Here is a 20,670-nt window from a genome sequence, read left to right as displayed (position 1 = left end):
CAAACATTTTACGTTTTACATATAACTACAAAAAAATTGGGGAAAATTGTAAGATTCTTGAAAAACCCCAATAACATGTTTTCTGAAGCTAATTTGACCTTTTTTGGCTCACCATCAATATCATCATCATCATTGGTGTTACGATCCTAGTTGAGCCTTGACCTTCCTAAGCTTATTTTCCTATTTGGCCATATTCTTTGCATCTCAATGAAGGTTTTCTGCACCTGTTTTGGATGTCTGGCATCGTTATCCACAGTATCCATCCACTAAACCTTGACCTACTTCTTCGTGTAGTTCCCTCGGGTTTCTCCAACAGAGTACGTCTTACAGGGTCCTTTTCATTTAGTTTATACATTATATTAACTTAAATGTGTACGTAAACCCAGTAGATACATATAGTTTTTATAAACGAAATAAAAAAACAAGTTTCTTATCTTCGTTTTTTTTTTTGTATTCATTAAAAAAGCAAAACTTGGAATTTCATTTATTTCATTATTGAATTTCTGTCGATATTTACGTTAAAGTTGTTAAGAATTAATGATGGATTTTGATGTGCTTGAAAGACCCAGAAGGCGCAGAGTGTATCCCACAGAGAGACGCCGTACAGCAATGTTAAATGTTAATAGTACTGCAATAAATAGAGCCTGAACCAGACATGAAATGTATGGAGTTATTAGAAGACCTTATACGTGTCGTCGTGCAAGGGCGACTACGGCTAAAGAGGATCGAATTTAACAACTATGGGCCGTCAGAGATCGTCGAATTACTGCTCGAACGCTACAAAATGAAACGGTAGAAGCTACGGGTACAAGAGTAAAATACTCAAACCATACGTAATAGGCTTCGCGATTATGGGTTGAATGAAAGAAGACCGGCTAGAGTATATCTTTTGATCCCTGCACATCGTAGTGAGAGACGCTTGTTTGCAGAAGAACACATAAATTTGAGCATGGCACAATGATGTAACGTGATTTTACTGATGAGGCCAGATTTCTTTTAAATCATATGGATAGACGTGTTACTGGAGAAGACCAGGAGAGCGCTTTTTGGATTCCATAGTTCAAGTCTCAATAAAGGCGAATAGACTCAGATGGGCAAGGCATGTGATACGCAGTAACGACAATCGCCTTATAAATAATGTGTTCTGGGAAAGGCCAGAGGGAAGAAGGTCTGTAGGACGGACTAAAAAAAGGTGGAAAGATGCAGTCAAAGAAGATCTAGAGAAAATGTGAGTGCGACAATGGGAATTACTGGCACAGGACCGATAAACATGGAAGGCAATAATAAACGCGGCAAAGACTCACGAAGAGTTGTAGCGCCATTGATGATGATGATGATAGTTCAAGAAACCCAGACTTTTGGCGGAGACAATTATGATTTGGGGTGGCATAACTTTAAATGGCCGCTCTGACCTAGTAGCGCGATGACGGCAGAGCGCTACGTTAACGACGTCCTCGAACCACATGTTTTATTATCTGAAAATATGGGTCCACAATTTATCCTTATATATCCACAATATTCAGGTTATGGAGTGACCAGCTAGGAGTCCAGATTTAAATCCCATTGAATACATTTGGGTTACACTCGTGAAGCGCTTGAAAGATTGTCAGCCACGAAGAAACCTGCATGTCGAGGAAGTTCTCATGGAAGAATGGGAACAACATTTGGATCAAGAAACTATTCGAAATGTGATTGAAAGCCTTTTTCGCTTTGATCAGTTTATTAATAATTTCAAAGATTAAAATAACAGTCGTTATTGCCATATTACTCTACAGATTCTGCACTTTTGACGAAACAACAAGGAGTTTTAGTCTTTTTAGGTATATATCTGATGAGAAAACTATGCACGTGTTGGTATATTTTTATAAAAAAAAGTAGATAAATTACTGGAATTTTAATACTAATGTGTAAGTTTAAAAACAAAATGATGATTCGTTTAAATGTAAATCGTTCAGTTTATCACTAACGGTATGTTAAAACCAATAAGAAATTTATTTACTTAACTAGTGAAAGACAAGTAAGTAATGCATTAAATTTAGTTAAAGAATGTTGTTTATGCAAATTCATGAATGTATGGTATTTGTTTAACCGTGTGTTAAAAGTTTGTTACTATTTATCCACTAGTATTATAAGCTTTAAACGACGATTACATAAATTTGTACGACAACATCATAATTAACTTCTATCTTATATTGATCATATTATTTTCTTCTTCTTCTTAACATGCCATACGCCAAAGTGCGTAGGCGACTATCTCATTACTAGAATTCTGTTCTTGGCGGCGTGAAACAGATCGCCTGTATTGTATATTCCTGTCCATTCTTTAATATTTCTTAACCAGGATAATTGTTTGCGGCCGGCTCCCCTCCTACCTTCGATCTTCCCTTGCAGGATTAACTGTGGTATTTCATATGTTGCTCCTCTCAATATGTGCCCAAGGTAACCAATCTTGCGTTTTTTAATTAATTTAGAGAGTTCTCTTTCCACGCCGGCTCTCTTAAGGGCGTCATCGTTTCGAACTCTATCCACCCAAGGTATGCGCATCATTCTTCTTAATGACCACATTTCAAATTTTCACTTATATGAAATCACATTGAAAACTGTCTGTTCTGTGCAAAAGAACGGAATATTTTGTTGTAATGATTTTTGGTTTAAATAAAAGTATCCAAGCCGTCATTATTATTTATCCTAAATAGGTTAGGTTTGGTTAGGTTAGGTTAGACAAATTTTTTATCATGTTGATGATAGTATCGTTGTTTCACTCCTTACTTTGAAACATACATCAGAATTTTTATTACAAATGGTGGTGTAGTGCTCCGAATTGGTAAAAATATAATATACAAATATGGACAATAATGACATTATGTGTACTCTTACACCATGTACACCATAAGCTTAGTGTCCTTTTGGCAATGCCGCTATCTTTGTTTTTTTTGTGTTAACGTAACATTACCCCCTACCCTTTCCATCGATACCTTGCACGTTGTTGTACACGTTGAGTCATTTAGACGTTACAAGCTTAGTGTCCTTTTGGCAATGTCTTTACGTTTGATTTTTATCTTAATATATTCGTTACCCCCTCCCCTTTCCATCGATACCTTGCACGTTGTTGTACTATGAGCCGTTTAGACGTTACAAGCTTAGTGTCCTTTTGGCAATGCTCCGCCATCTTTGTTTTTTGTGTTAACGTATTTCCAAGTCTCTTACCCTTTTCAACGATACCTTGCACGTTGTTGTACGTTGAGCCGTTTAGACGATCTTGTGACGTCAGAATGGGAGTGGAGGGGGGTGTCTGAGGTGGCCTTTACTCTACTTACACCTTACAGCACCATAACGAGGTCACACCATATTACTTCTTTTTGTAAATCCTGCGAATTTTATCATCATCCAGCCTCAAGAGTCCACTGCTGAACATAGGCCTCTTCCTCATGTTTCCAACCCCGTCTATCTTGCGCCGCTCTTATCCAGTTTTTATTGAGTCTTCTTAAATCGTCAGTCGATCTTGTAGGTGGTCGACCGACGCTTCTCTTGTCTTCCCTTGGCCTCCATTACAATAACCTCTTTGTCCATCGCCTATCTATCATTCTGGCTATGTGTCCTGCCCATCTCCATTTTAGTCTGGCTATCTTCTCGATGATGTCAGTTCCTTCGGTTCTTCTCCTGATGTCTTCGTTGGTTATTCTGTCTCGCAGAGTTATTCCTAACATGGACCGCTCCATTCTTCTCTGCGTGACTCTCAGTTTGGTAGCTGCTGCGTTTGTTACGGTAAGTGTTTCTGCTCCGTACGTCAAGACTGGGAGGACGCACTGATCAAATACCTTTCTCTTTAAGCATGTGGGTAGCTCACTTTTAAAAGTTTCTCTCAGTTTTCCAAATGCTGCCCACCCAAGGCCGATTCTTCTCTTCAGTTCATGAGTCTGGTTATCCCTGTCAATCATAATTTCACGTCCCAGGTATTTATATCTATCTACGAGTTCTATTTCTTTCCCACCAATACTGATGTTCTGGTTGGGTACCAAATTGGTCATGATTTTTGTTTTCGAGATATTTATATTTAAACCTACATTTTCTGTAGCCACAACGAGTTCCTGTACCATCTCTCTGGCCATACCTAGATCTTCAGCTATTATAAGTATATCATCGGCGAAACGTAAGTTGTTTAGATATTCTCCATCTATTTTTATTCCCTTTGTCATCCAATCCGAATTCTTAAAAGCATGTTCTAGCACCGTATTAAAAAGTTTAGGTGACATTGGGTCTCCTTGTCTAACCTCCCGTTCTATTTTTATGCGATTACTGTTCAGTAATCGCGAATTTTATACTATATCTTATTAGAAGATATTATTCTATGGTTTATGTTTAGTTATTCTGTAAACTTCGAACTATTTATGTAAGATCGATTCTTGAGTACTCTGTTCCAACGTGGTACACTGATTTGGTTCTAGATAAAATTTTGTTAAAAAATGTTCGAAAGAAGAAGAAAAGCCACTCGAAGCGCCTTGGGACTATGGGACTGATCCCCAAGACGAATATACTCAAATGAAGAAGGACAGTATGGCTAAATTATTTTCTTTCAAAATTCATCAACAACGTGGAGACTTAATTAATAGGTTTAAAATATTAACGTTTAGTTTCGAAAGTGTTTATTTTAAGTGTTATACCATAAATCCTATTTCCTACCTGAATTTCCTACCAAATAGAGTTTTTAACAGCTGGAATAACCTTAATAATAAAATTTCCTCTGTTCCCTCTACCACTTTTTTCTTCATTTAGCAAAAGTTCAGTTTTTCTTTTATAGCAAAATTATATTTTTTAGCGTACTTTTGTTAGTAAGTTATGTAATACAACTTTAAGTTCAACTTTGTGAGGCCCTGCCGCCATCTTGAAAAAAGAGGTACAACGGGTTTTCACGCTGTATCCAGTAAGCTATCAACCCTACAGAAAATTTTATCAGGTATTATTTGTAGAAATTAAATTGTCTACAACTTTATTCTTATTACTTTTAATCGTAAAATGGAAAATAAAACCGTTATAAAAAAAAATAACGAAAAATTTTTAAACAAATTTTCGTTTTGGGCAAACGAAGAAGATACAAGACAATGGATAAATCACGAAATACAAGAATGGGTGGGTCAAGAGAACATAAAACAATGAAAACACAAATAATTAGATGGTATGGACACATAATGAAAAGAGAGAAGAGAAATTCGTTAAGAAGAGTTATAATGGAATGGATACCACCAGGTAAAAGAAGCAGAGGCAGACCTAAATTGAGACGAAGACAACAAGTGGAAGAAGACTTATGGAGTATGGAAATTAGAAATATCAAAGAGAGAGAACAATAGAGAAAAGTAGTTGAAACAGCGAAGTCTCACCAGAAACTGTAAAACCAAACCCAGAATGGGATGATCCCCACACAAAAAGGATCTTTAAGTGAAAACAGCTTCATCTTCTTGTACCCATATCAGAGTAACAGTTGTATTTTGGTTTATAAGAAGCTGATATGTGTCATGAATATCTTGGACGATATAATGGTTGGTGGATATAGCATTAATGGAGTGTATAGAGGAAAGTGGATCAGAGCATATGGCTATGTGTGTATTTGGATATTGTTGGGCATATTTGAAAGCCCGTGAGATAGCTAGTAGTTCACCAGTGTGGATACTACAGCAAGGAGAAATTTTAGAGAGTTCGATAGGCTGTTGTACAGTGGTTACAGAATATCCAACACCACTTTCAGTCGTTGACGCGTCAGTGTAAAGAACTATGTTTATATGTATTTTTGTTTATAAGTTCTATAAAGAGAATTCTTAATGTACTAATACTGGTATCTTCCTTGTTAAATTTGGTGAGGGAAATATCATGATGTGGGAGTATGTTGGTCCAAAAGGGATTATTGGAGAATGGTAGAGTTCTGGTTTCAGACAAATTTATATCTTTTAGTAACGGTTGTAGTAGACTGCAGCATAGGAGAGAAGGTTTCCTAGCCTAAGCCATATAAAGGAGGTTCATTAGCTTCACAATAAAGACTTTCTGCCCGGACTAGAACAGAATGCTTTAAGACATAGACACATAGCTGTGTAGTGTACTGTATTTAGTGAATTTAAGATTGATTTAGTTCCAGACATATAGACGAAACATCTATAGTCGATCTTGGAGCGGATTAGTGATCTGTAAACTTCCAGTAACGTAGTTTCTTCCGCGCCCCAATGATAATGTGAGAGTGTTTTGATTATATTTAACCTTTTTAGACAAACTCTAAGTTCCTGTATGTGTTGTTTCCAGGTTAATCTTGAATCAAATGTCAGCCCTAATATTTTGCAATTATCAACAACCGGTAATTTGAAGTTGTTTGATAGTGATTTCAGGATTAAAAGAACTCATTATTCTGCTAAATTTAATAACTTTGGATTTAGAGTGGGATAGGATAAGTTCTAGAGAAGCTACTTTGTTTTGTAGGTCGTTTACTCATAATTGTAGAATTTTACTAGTAGTTCAATTGGGTTTACCGTGACAGTACATTATTAGGTCATCGGCATATAATACGCATTTGATTGGTGGAGCTATATTTTCACTTAACTTGCTAATCGAAAGAATGAATAAGGATGTGCTTAAAACTGAACCTTGAGAAACTCCATCATGTAGGATGTGTGGAGAAGAAAGGAAGTTATTGACAGAAACCCTGAACGATCTAGATGTGAATTAAAAAACAAATAACAGTAAAAAATCTCAGCCAAAATAAATATTTGTTTGTGTAAACCGTATTTATATTCAGATTTTACTAAATTCATGTATTTAGTTTATTATGCAACATGTTTTGTTAACGTAGGTATATATTACATAAATTAAATCTTTAATTGGTTGTATTTCAGAATCACGTATTGTATTTATTAAAACTGTTTTCACTTTTACGATTTCTTGATTGCTACAAGTTGTATTTTATTTTAAAAATCTAAATTTAGTTTATGTATACTAAACCAATAATTATGAATTTTAGTTTATTTTTGAACGGCTCTGAGGATTTCACAAGAAGAAGTAGGATAAAAGCGGTCATTTGGACTATTTTCTATTTTGGGGAACACTAATGGATATTCTCTAAATAGGTAGCAGGTGAGTGACTTCCTCACTAAACGAATATGCTGCACGACATACCGAGGAACTGTTAAGTAGAATTTTGGTATTTCGCCTAATTAGTCACAGTTGGAAATATGGTGATTTCGTGAGTTTATTAATGTTATGTACAAAAAGCGTAGAAAGTAAAAATATATAATTATTAGTTGATAAACCACAACCGATTTTGTTGTTTGAATATATTGATAATTAAAAAGTAGAATTTTCTCCTTTCTTCTTGTTTACCATCTACTCTTAATGTCAACATATTTTCAGTATGGATCACACATTTGTATTATTTATCCTTGAATGGCATTTTCGGTCACATTTTCTAGACCCTTGTGCTGTTTAGATATTTTTTTGTTCTGTTTTGATCTGTTTATTGTGCGATTTGCCATGTTCTTATTTCGTAAATTTTATAAGATATAGATCGATGTAAGGTTTCTTCTTTTTGATGTGCCTATCCGTTGCGAATGTTGGCGATCATCATGGCAATCTTTATCTTATCTGCAGCAGCACGGAAAAGCTGCAAAGATCTTGTATTGAACCAGATTCTCAGGTTTTTTAACCAAGATGTTCTTCTTCCTGGACCTCGTTTTCCAGATATTTTTTCTTGCACGATGGCTTGAAGAAGAGCATATCTGGATTCATTTCGTATAATATGTCCGAAGAACTGTAACTTCCGAGATTTGATCGTGGTCAGTACCTCTCGGTTCTTATTCATTCTTCTGAGGACCTCCTCATTTGTGATTCGGTCAGTCCACGGGATCTTAAGCATTCTCCGATATAGCCACATCTCAAATGCTTCCAGTGTTCGGTACATATCTTCGTTCAAGGTCCACGATTCAACATCATAAAAAGGACAGAGACGACGTAGAATCGCAGCATTCTTACGTATCAAGAGAGAGGTTGTGACTCCCAACGGATTGAAGGTGGATCTAGCTTTTCCGGTGCGTGCTCTAATCTCCTGGTTGTTGGTATATTCTTCATTTATTATGGTGCCGAGGTAGTTGTAGTGCGTCACTCTTTCTACAGGGGTTTAGTTAACGTAGAGTTGACCTTCTGATATCATTTTCTTGCTAATTATCATAAGCTTTGTCTTCTTAACATTTATATTGAGTCCATATTGTTGTAAGAAAATCCGATCGTGCTTCCCAAGCTCGTGCTCAAAATATGAACAAGGAAAATGTCACAAAGTACTTTGATTTGCTGTAACATATTTAAAAAAAAAATAACTTGCTTAATAAACTTGGTCATGTTTATAATATTCTCTTTTGCTCCTTTTCTTTTCCGACTGTTCTCTGACCATCTACTGCTCGTATTCTTGGATGCTTCACACACCAATGTTCTTTTCAGCTGGTGAAAGTCTCTCTCACACACACTAACGCCGTTTCAGTTTCTCCAAAACACCTCCTGGATAAACACCTATCCCACAGGAACACACTTTCTTACTATAATCGAATACCGATAAGCACTACATATATGCTACACCTGTTTTCCTTACTACAGGATGTAAATTCCGCTGTGGACTGCTACTACTCCTTTTGCTTGTTCCAAAGACACATTAAAGACTATACACAATTTTTATTAACAAGCAGCTCTGCTCACTTTTACTGTAGGCTATGGAGCAACAAAACAACCAGCTTCTTCAGAACTGCAGAACACAGTAAAATCTCCTCCGTTATCGCAAAATCGGCTTGGCGTCGTTTCCCTCTACTTTCCGAATCTACCAATCAGATTCCAGCATCATATACTTCACACCTTAAATTCCAACCAATCACATTCCATACTTTCTCAGTAAACAAACTCGCTGTTGTCATGACCTTATATAATTTGGTATTTACAATTTCATAAATAATTCATTTCTTTTGTTTACAAGTCTCGATATAACAATATAACTAAACATCAAGATTCTTATCTACCCTCATCTTTTACTAAAAGCTTTCTACTTACTTTCAAAATTCTGTGTACAAAAGATTTCTATTTTGTATTCAAAAAATTCCTATACCTGGGCCTTTGACATAAACCGACTATTGCTATAATATCGATATTTACCTGCTTTATCATAGCTTAGAAAAACCATTACTCATTCTTATCTATTTGGTATTTGGAGTTTATTGGTGGATGAAATTAAATTTATATTATGATCTTTAAATATTTTAGACCAATTCAAACCATAACAATATATTCTCTCTAATGTTATTTTCTCCTAACCCTGTACTAATAACCTTCTGTTACAGCAATCATGCAGCGCCAATACAATACAAAACAGTAGAATAAATGTTAATCAGCAGCACAGACAGAAAAGCCGTTCGGGTATTTATAAAAGGCTTCAGGCCTCTAATACCCTTCCGGTAGGTCAAAAGGACCAAGCTCGCGGAACCTGAGCATAGAGATCACGTACCGACCAACGTGGCCTCGATGGCCAGACCCTTCGGGCGCTTAGCTGATGAGTAGAGTAAAAATTATTTTCCAATTCGACGGCTGAGTGATCGAGCACACACAATCCGGGCGAGAGGAAAAAAATTTTTGTGTGTGTGTTTGTGATTTTTCTCCTCGGAGAGCAATTAATGTCAATATTTAAATAGGGTTTTTAAATATAAAAAATCAGTATTTCCTCACTTCCACAAAGACTGATTGTGATATTTTATCTGTTACATTTGGTATTAGTTATCATCCGATGTAATGGTGAAGAATATTCTAAAAATTGCAATTCGTTTGAAGCTTTTTTGAATATCGAAATATATATATATATATATATATATATTTTTTAATTATTTAACTTATCATTTTACTGCAATGACATTACTCTTTTATTAGAGGTTTTTGTGTTGTCTGTTATTCAATATGCAATATAAAATAAGCCCGGTATCTCCTTACTATTCTCTTTATATAATTGTATAAAATTGCCAATAAAGGTCAATAGCCAAGTTGTTCTATTAAAAAATGTGAAATAACTGTTCCTTTCTATTCATGCATCGCTGAACTATAAAATTTGTACATAATAGAACCTAAAATCATCCATAAAATAGTGATGTTTATAGATGATTAAAAATTCAGTTTCTTTAGGGAGAAAACGAACTAAATAAGAAAGTAATGATATACAATTCATACAGATTGTGAAAGATCTGTGGGAGAAATAGGTTAACATAGTGGCATTGTGGCATAGTGGCATGCACAAAAATGCCAATATGACTGTTAAGATGCACGATAAAACCGATCACTAAAAATAAAACGTGGGTAGCACGCCTCAGATGGATAGGTCATGTAATCAGACGAGAGGGAGATGCCATAGTCAAAAAAGTTTTTGACCGAAGAGGACCGATCGGACAACGAAAAAGAGGAAGACCGAGACTTAGGTACCAAGACAACCTAGAAAATGATTTGAAGTCTATTGGAATTAGAGCATGGAGAAGAGTTGCCAGAGACAGGGGCGAATGGAGGATTGTTCTGAAGAAGGCTTTGGCTCATAAAGAGCTGTAACGCCACTGATGATGATGATCGACGTCTGCTTTGCCTTGCAATTTTTAGAAGGCTCAGATTAAGGCAGAAATCTGAATTGTGTTTCGAAACTATTTTACGTAACTATTTTAGTTTATTCGATATTCATAATTTTCAATTATTATTAAAATTACTTACTTGTCGCACTTGGAAAATAGTGCATGACTTGGACTAGTCTGACTGATTATTGTGGTACAGCCAGGGCTTGAAGGGCTGGGAAGTAGATCGGGAGATAGTGTAGTGCCAGATGGATTGCATAGTACTTGCTGTTCTTGAGGTGTACTTGGAGCGGAACGAGCCCCCGCGCTCCCGAAATTACCTGACGACCTGAAAATAAAATAAAAATAAATAAATAGTCGCGTTAATTTCCTCAAACTTGCTTAATATCAACGAATATGCTTGCTTATTACTATAATGTGATCTAATTCAATGGCATGTTCTAACTTATTTGCTTTAAAATATATTGTTTCCGGTTACTTCATAAAATCTCGTAAAATTGGTAAACTGGCTATCTCATTTATTATGTTTTAAGTACGGAGAATTTGGCTTCTCTTGTCATTTTGTGTCGCCAATACATACAAAACGTGTAAAGTATCATATTACCGTGACAATTAACTTAAATTATCGCCAAGTAAAATCGCAATACAATAGAGTGATTTATGGGTATACCCTCTTGCTACCGACCACCTCGAAACGTGGTCAGAGGGTGGTTTCTGACGATCTCAAGACGACACGTCCACTTCTTCACACGATGAATACATCGATATATCAAAAGGTGAGTCTATATTTTTTGTACAGACAACAGTATGAGTTAAGACCAGTCAATTCTCGTAATTTATTCACAGTTATAGTTGCTATTTTTCGCTAATTTATTTACAGTCAAAATATTGCATTTTTTCTTCATTATTATTCTAATATCATTTAACCAGCGACCTCATAAGTTTTATACAAAGCATACCCAACAAACATTGATGAAATTCGTGCCCTTTTAGGTCCCTTATATCTTGCAGGTGTAAGAAAGACAAGTCACCTTAATACAACAGACTTGTGGAAAACAGACGGCACTGATATAGAGGTTTTCCGACTGACAATGATGAATCACGAGATTCAGAAATTTACTAAGGTACATGCGAACTGATGATATCAATACAAAGCATGATAGAGTTAGTTTCTTAAATCTTATTACCAAGTAGAACGAAAATCAAAAAAAATGTTTCTCTCATTCGCAATACGTAACTGTGGACGAAAAGTTACTATTAAAAGCCAATTACTATGGCTTTGACTGTTTTTCTGTCTTTACTTATTAGGTCTGCCGTAAATTTTGGCAAATGTTCTGTAATGAACTGTTTCGCCTGTCTTTTTTCCTGGTGAATTCCTCGACCATTCCAGAGATTTGTGAGCTACCCACTTCCTTGTAGCCGTTCTTGTTACTGATTTTGCAACGCCGCAGAAGGATTCCGGTCCAATGAATGGCATTGATGAGCCTTGTTTGTCCATTTCATCTGCTTCTTTATTGCCCTTATGATCCTCGTGCCTGTACTCAGGCTACCGTAACCTTGCTACGGTCTCCTAGTTTATTTAGGACACACACGCAATCCCATACTAGCTTAGAATTGACCTCTACAGAATTGAGTGGCTTAATCAATGCCTGACTATCTGTGAAGATGGCAACTGAACAGAACGTTCTTTCCTGCCTTTCTATTTCTTCCACGCAATGATGGATTGCAGTTATTTCCGCCTGGAAAACTGTCACATCCTTAGATAGACTTAGCGGGAAATGTATCCCTTGATTTGTCCCTACTATGCCGGCTCCCACACCCTCCGATGTTTTTGAGCCATCCGTGTACCAGGTAGCAGCAGCTTATGTGGGTACACCTTTATTCCATGTCTGATTCCATCTTAATTAGGAGAAAAATCGAAGCCAAAATGTATACAAATGTATGCTCAATACAATAAGGATTCGCCTAAAGAAGATCCGTCATTTTGATGAAGATGTCGTGCCAGTTCAAAGAACTCCGGGAGCAATTGGGAGGTGTGGAGACAGTGAATGGAAATAGAATCGAAAAACGAAATATTTTTGGTCGATTTGTAAAAAGGATCTTTGTTTGGAACATGTAAATCCAATTTGCAATGATTGTAACAATATTCCGGCTTAATTTTATTATGTTTTTTGCCATCTCTTATATGTTTTTATGATAAGTCTTAAGATGGGTACACATATACGAGCCGAACTGTCCGCGAACTGCTCGCGAGCTGTTCGCGAACAGTTCGTTGAAAATATGTTTACAGCGAACTCATCGCGATCCATGGAAAGCGAGGAACCAACTTGTGCGAAGTAACAGATTTGTTTGTGTAGAAATGCATATAATTATTTTATTCATTTTTAATGAACACAATTTTCTTTCCTATTTCACTGGTCCCTGTGGAGACCTTTTTCTTTTCGCGCCTAAACGATGCCGATTCTTCTTCTTTTGGCATCATAACCCTGGATGGGTCTTTGCCTGTCTGGCTATGTCCTTCCATTCAGATCTCTCTTGTGCCCTTCTTCTCCAGTGTCTTATGTTCATTGTTTTCAGGTCGTCTTCCACGTCATCCAACCATCTCGTTCTGGGCCTTCCTTTTTTTCGCCTTCCTATGGGCTTCCATTGTAACATTTTCTTTGTTGTTTTTGCATCGTTTTGTCTCTGCACATGTCCCAGCCATGACAGTCTTTGACTTTTCACAAATCTTACAATGTCATAACCTTCATTTAACTCATTAACCTCGTCGATTCTCCTGATTCTCCATGTGCCATCTTCCTCTTGTACCGGGCCATATACTTTCCTCAGTATTTTTCTCTCGAATGTTCTGAGTTGGGCTTTATCTTTTTTCGTCATTACCCAAGTTTCACATCCATAGGTTACTACGGGTCTAATCAGTGTTCTGTAGATAGTCATTTTGGTTCTTTTGTCTAATAATTTCGATGTCATCGATCTTTTATTAGCATAGTATGTACGATTCCCGCTGGAAATACGTGCATTAATTTCGCTACTTACGGAGTTCTTCTGATTGATTTCTGTGCCGAGATATGTAAAGGCATCCACTCGTTCGATAGTATAGTTGTCTATTGTGATATTATTTTCATTGTCAGTTATTCTTTTGACTGTCATATACTTCGTTTTTGCTTCGTTTATTTTGAGACCTCTTTTTCTTGCTTCAGGATCAATTTGTTTGAACACTTCCATTAGTCGTGGCTTATTTCTACTAATGATGGCTACATCGTCTGCATATGCAGTAATTTGTACTGATTTGGTGTTTATATGGCCGGTTATATTAGTTTTTCTGATGACTGCCTCAAGAACTAGGTTGAATAGCATGGTTGATAGGGCATCTCCCTGTCTTACTCCCATGTTGATGTTAAATAGGGGAGTCAGTTCTCCATCTACTCTGACTGCGGCTTTTGAACCCCGCAACGTCATTTTTATGAGGCTGATGTATTTCTTAGGTATACCTAGATTACAAAGGTCTTCCAGCATTCTGTCTCTATTCACACTATCAAAAGCTTGTTTAAAGTCTATATACATATTATATAGGTCTATGTCGTATTCATAAGCTTTTTTTTGTATCTTTCTTAGTATGAATATGTTATCTGTAGTGGCTCTATTTGGTCTGAATCCATTTTGATAATCACCAATTATATTTTCGGAGTATTCTAATAATCTATTGTAGATTATACCAGAAAGAATTTTGTATATTACATTTAGCAATGTAATTGGCCTATAATTTTGGCATTCCCTCTTATCTCCTTTTTTATATATTGGCTGTATGAGGCCAACTGTCCATTATTCTGGCATTTGCTCCTTCGTCCATATTAATGTTATTAGGTAATGGATTCTTTCCCAGAGTTCGGATCCTCCATGCATTAATAATTCTGCCGAACTTCCGTCCGTACCTGGTGCTTTATTGTTTTTTAGTTTATTTATTATCTGAACTACTTCTTCATAACTCGGATTTTCGATGTGCAGCTCCGCCGTATAATATATTGTCTCGTTCTGATCATTTTCGTTGTCTGCATTTAGATTTTCTTCGAAATATTGTTTCCATCTAATTATCGATATCGATATCGGCATCGAAATATTAACAATGCCGATAGTGTTATCATTTTCCGCTTACAGTCTTCTGGCGGCATGTCCATTTTCACGTATTTCGCGCCATGCATCATCTTTTAAGTTTTTTCGAAAATGATCAGGGTCTTTCAGATCCCAGAATAAGAGGATTCTTATTCTGATGTAAGTCAATAAGTTAAATACATTTATTCTCGGACCACTGTGCAATCATGGAAAACTTGGGTTCATGCCGAAAAATATACACTAAATTCAAACTGGGAAAAAGTCATACAATCTCGATTCGACGACGGCACGAACAGACAATATCTCTGCGAACTCCATCCAAATTGAACTGCGAACATCCTTTGTGTTCGTCCCAAAAACCGACAGACTTATCCTGACGAGCGACAAATGAACAGCTCTCAAGCAGTTCGTCCCGTCGTACAAATTAATACGAATATAAAGGTGGGTACACATATGCGAGCCGAACTGTTTGCGAACTGCTCGAGAGCTCTTCGCGAAGAGTTCGTTGAAAATATGTTTATGTTCTGGCTATCCAATACCCTAAGTATCTAATAACAAACCAAGAATTAATTTACTTCGTTATTCTAAACATTTCGGTATTTTGTTTAGATTATCTGTTATTAATTTTTCTCGTTACTTTTGAATAAGCCGCGCTCGTTCAGCAATTTTGTTTAACCAAATGATCTCATCGCACACTTGGCAGAAACAATTTATAGACACAATTTATAGTTCTGCGAACATTCTTTGTGTTCGTCCCAAAAACCGACAGGCTGTGGTTCCTGACGAGCAACGAACGAACAGCTCGCAAGCAGTTCGTCCCGTCGTACAAATTAACGAATATAGCGTTTACAAACGGTTCGCGAACAGTTCTGCTCGCATATGTGTACCCGCCTTAACATACACCAACGGTTCGCGAACAGTTCTGCTCGCATATGTGTACCCACCTTTAGTGAAATAATGTTTTATTGTTGTCTTAAAGACTGATTATGTTATGTTCTACTTTTAAATTAATTGTAATTTGGTTAGTAAATCAAAATATTACAAAAATTATGGACTATTTTTTGTGCTACGTAAATAAACATTTTAAATAAACAAAATATGTCAATAATAATAAATAATGTTAAAAAAACTACAAACTGTACATTATTTTATTGAAATTTAAACAAAATGCTTCCCTAGGACTATTTTTATGACCGGTGTAGTAGACCGCGTGCGACTACTGATACAAAAAATTAAACTGCGTCTACTGAAAAGTTAATATCATCATCATGAGCAACATGAGCGTCTGTATTTATTGTTTATACGCCCTTTTTGGCCACCGTTTTGTTATATAGAATTACATACTATTCATAGTATCTATCTTTTTGTTTAGTTCTAATCAATAAAACATCCCGTGTTTAAAAAAATCGAGATAATCGTAAAAGTTGGTATCTAAAAACCAACCATTTAAACGCTTTAAACTAAACCCAATGAATAATTAGTACACCGAAAAATAATTAAAATTCCAGATGGCCGTAAATATCCGAGTTGATTAAACAGAAATTCTCACTTTACAACGTTTCGTTTATGTAATAGGTAATAAATAATTAGGATTCAGATCTGACAGCTGAATCGTAAAGAAAATAATTTATTGTTTATTGTCCATGACACGATAACACGCTCTCGAAAGTGAATGTACTGTAGTATACTTTTTATCTATTAAAAGAAATAAATGACATGATTTTAAATCATAAATGAATACATGTTTGTTTATTATAAGGAAACAAGTTGTATTTTAATAATTTACCTTAGTAAGTATACATATGGGGATTAAATTTTGTAATAATGACTTTTACAACAATAAAATGAAAGTGATTATAATTTTGGAAATTTTTCGCATCTTGCTTCTGTTTGCCATTTGAGACTATATAGTTCCCTCTAATTGGAAGTGCACACATATTATAATTTTTTTTATTTTTAAATGCATATTTACAATTTACTCATAAACAGTACATTTAAGTAATGATTAACTGAGATCACAACGTTGACCTAATTTGGTTACCGTCCAGCGACAGTTATCCATGTAACCAGGTCTTCCGGCCAAGACCTCTTCAGTCTTCGTTCCTTCATTGGTGACTGATATAATTCACTGATAATTTGGCTGTGGTGCGCTGAATTGCGAATTTTGGCCTTGTTGGCGTGAAGTGATATGACATCTTTTACGGATGGTGCTCCAATGTCATTGTTAGCTATCATACGCAATGTTTTTGATTGGAAGGTCTGCAAAACTTTTTGTTTGAATTGAAATGAAAATTTAAAAATGACAGTTGTGACTTTGTGCCACGTAACCAATTCATTTGTTTCACTTTTATATTGAGCTGAGTTTTGTTGAGTTAAGGTGTTGCTTCCAGGTGAGCTTTCGGATCAAATGCAACCCAAGATATTTCACAACGTCTCTGGCAGGAATGGGGCATTGTTTAGACTAACTTGTGGACAGGTGCGTCTTCTTGTTGTAAATGTGATTTGGGATGATTTCTCGTTGTTGACTTTAATTTTACAAATTTTTAATCAATTCTCTGATGTATGTAAGTAATTGTGCAGCTTTTCAGATGCTATCTCTGGGTCTTTGTTTGAAACTACAACGGCTGTATCATTGGCAAAAATCGTCACTGTGACGTCATCTGTAATAGGTATGTCAACAGTAAATGTTAGGTACAGGAAGGGACCGAGGACCCTTCCCTGAGGAACTCCGGATTGGATTGAGTGATAGGTTAAGAAATCATTATTGACTTTTTTACTTGGAACGAACGTTCGTTAACCTGCTTAATATCGAGAAACATTGGGGCACACATAGTCTTTTCTTGATTTTATTGGCTATTCTATGGAAGTGTTTCTATGGAAGTATTTCTATCTACATAGAAAATGGAGTGGTACAGTTTCGCTTATTCTATTTAGCAGGAATCTTTCAAATATCTTAGACATCAAGTTTAACAAGCATATATACAAAGAAGGTTGTGTAGGTAATTGACCTGACTTTAATTTTTGAGTTTAATAAAAATTCTACTTCGTATGCTTTATTTGTATTGGGTTCAAGATCGATAGAGAATAGTGGAAGAGTTTCTTTTGTTAGCCTAAGTTTAACATTGATTATGTTTCTAACATGGTGGCCTTTTTTCGCAAGCTCGGTTTATATATCATCTGTATCAATTGTGTGATGGAGTTCTTGAAGTTGGTAGCTGTGTAATACAATTTTTATTCTCTAACATAGCTTACTCGAGGAAGTTCTCGAAGCTATTAAGGCCCAGAAAAACAATAAAGCCCCGGGAGTTGACGAGATTCCAGCAGAACTGTATAAGGTAGGTGGCAACCACCTATCAAGTCATATCCACGCGCTTATCAAAGAAATATGGCAAGAAGAGAAAATACCCGACGAATGGAAGAAAAGTATAGTATGCCCAATCTATAAAAAAAGGAGACAAACTCCAGTGCAAAAACTACCGTGGAATTTCTCTACTATGTACAGCGTATAAAGTCCTCACGTATATTATAAACCAGCGACTCCAACCACTAGCAGAAAATATTATTGGAGAATATCAGACGGGCTTCAGACGGGGAAGATCGACAATGGATCAAATATTTACAGTCAAGCAGGTCTTGAGCAAATCGTGGGAACACGACATTGATGTTCACAACGTGTTTGTAGACTTCAAACAGGCATACGATTCAGTCAAAAGGGACACACTATACTATATATTGGCAGAATTAGCAATACCACATAAGCTGATTAGACTCATTAAAGCCACAATGGATGAAACTCAGGCATGTGTACGAATACAAAACAACCGGAGAGACTTTTTCAAAATCTCGCAGGGACTAAAGCAGGGAGATGGGCTGGCACCAACATTGTTTAACCTGGCACTGGAGTATGCGGTTAGGCAAATGCAAACTGGACGAGAAAACCTACTGACCAATAAAACGGTTCAACTGGCTGCCTACGCCGATGATATTAATATTATGAGTAGAACATCAACAGGAGCACAGGAAGCATACGCAGTGTTAAAAACACAAACGAAAAGGCTAGGTCTGGAAATTAACACAGAAAAAACAAAAATAATGGTACAGACGAGAAGAAATATAATCCCACAAAACATTATGCATGAAGATGACATTGAAACGGTTGGAAAGTTTACATACCTGGGAGTAGAAATATATGCCGATGGAGCAGAGGATGGAGAAATACGAAAAAGGATAACGCAGGCAAACAAAGCTTATTTTGCCCTCTCCCATATATTTCGGTCTAAAAGTGTCCACCGAAATACAAAGATGAGAATCTATAAAACTTTAATTCGGCCAATAGCATGTTATGGCAGCGAAGCATGGGTCCTGAAAGAAACATCCAAAAACAAACTCGACACATTCGAAAGAAAAGTAGTGAGGAGAATACTAGGACCTGTGAGGGAAAACGGAATCTTCAGAATTCGATATAACAACGAGCTCTATCAACTGTATAAGGAAACACCCCTGTCAGACTTCATCAGAATACAAAGATTGCAATGGGCCGGACATGTGATACGAATGGGAGAGGATAGGCTACCAAAACGAGCACTGAACGCCAGAATGCAGGGAAAGAGACCAGTTGGAAAGCCAAGAAAGCGCTGGGAAGACACAGTAAGCAGCGACGCACAAGCACTTTTAGGAGTCCGTGTATGGAGAAGAGCAGCCACAGACAGACAAGGGTGGAGGCAAAAAATAAAGGAGGCCAAGGCTCATTTTGGGCTGTAGTGCCGTAGAAGAAGAAGAAGAAATAGCTTACTAGTTTCCTGTACGTTTCTGGACATAAGGCGTCTATTTTTACTATACTATCTGGGAGTGTTTTTGTATAATTAGTTTCAGCGGGGGTGATCCCTATAAGTGAGTTAATCATTGCCGTATAGTCGGTCACTCCGTAGACATAGATTGGAGGTGGCCTTTGATCTTTTGATTGAGTAGTTCATGTTTGGTTATCAGTGTTTTTGTTGACAGTTTGGTGTCCATCTGGCTCTTGTCCTTCTAGTACTCAAAATCTGTTGTTTGTTGTGGTTACTTTTTGCCACAAGGGAGTTTAATGTTCATTTGTATGACTTTCCATTTTTTCTTCGCTCGATGCCTGCTGTGGAGTGTAATTAGGGTTTTCGACTGTATGCTGAGAGTGTTGTATTTCATTTGAATGAGTGTATAAAACTGCTGGATTTGTATTAACTTGAGCCGGTGGAGGTGGTTGTGGCTGAAGGTTGCATTGATTAGCAGAAGTGTTAGGAAAAGGTTGTAATTGGTTTTGATGATACTGTGACATATCTACCGATAATGTGGAAGCAGTCATATAAATCCAAACAAACAACAGAATCTACGCTTGTAGATGTTGTTTGCGCTAAGTTGACTTGGTCTCTGTTAAAATAATGTGTTAATAATCGCCATATTTATGCTATCTCTAGTTTTAGCATATTATTTCCAACATCATTACTAGTTCTGGAGTGCTCCTTTACAGCTTCATCTTTTATTTTGGATTAACCGACATAATGCATTAATTGTTCAATAGCTTCTTCAATTAACAAGTTCCATAGTTCCTCTGTCAATAAAATAAAGTCAACAGAGTATATCACATACAAGTAAACAAGTAGTCAAATATTCGAATTATATTCAAACTCTTCTCCTGTGAGAACAGAAAGGTTTGTTTATCTTGTTTATCAGAATTTAAATAAGTATTTGTTATTTTATCGGAGTAATAGTTCATTGCACCTCAACGATTCTTATCTACCATGTGCGAAAATTGTCGTTGTTATAGCGTGTTTGTTTCTTGAAGTATTATATAGTTCACTTTATGTCTCACGCTCTGTTCTGGCGACATAAAAAGACGTTGTCAATACATGCAATAGCATAAACAAGCTTAGCATGGGAATATTAGAAGTTATGACAGGTGGGATTTTGACGACAT

At 36.4% G+C, this 20,670-nt stretch overlaps 1 protein-coding gene across 6 annotated transcripts in view; it reads right to left on the bottom strand.

The window, feature by feature from the left end:
* Nucleotides 1-20,670, bottom strand: part of LOC140447185 (uncharacterized) — a 232,029-nt gene that overhangs the window by 116,424 nt on the left and 94,935 nt on the right. For all 6 annotated transcript variants that reach the window (XM_072539689.1, XM_072539687.1, XM_072539686.1 and 3 more), the window contains exon 2: nucleotides 10,750-10,938. In XM_072539689.1, the coding sequence (XP_072395790.1) occupies nucleotides 10,750-10,938 (189 nt within the window). The remainder of the gene's footprint in view (nucleotides 1-10,749; nucleotides 10,939-20,670) is intronic.

The sequence above is a fragment of the Diabrotica undecimpunctata genome, chromosome 8, assembly GCF_040954645.1.
Source record: "Diabrotica undecimpunctata isolate CICGRU chromosome 8, icDiaUnde3, whole genome shotgun sequence".
Taxonomy (NCBI): domain Eukaryota; kingdom Metazoa; phylum Arthropoda; class Insecta; order Coleoptera; family Chrysomelidae; genus Diabrotica; species Diabrotica undecimpunctata.
The sequence above is the reverse complement of the archived record's forward strand: the minus strand, read 5'-3'. Positions and strand labels throughout refer to the sequence as shown.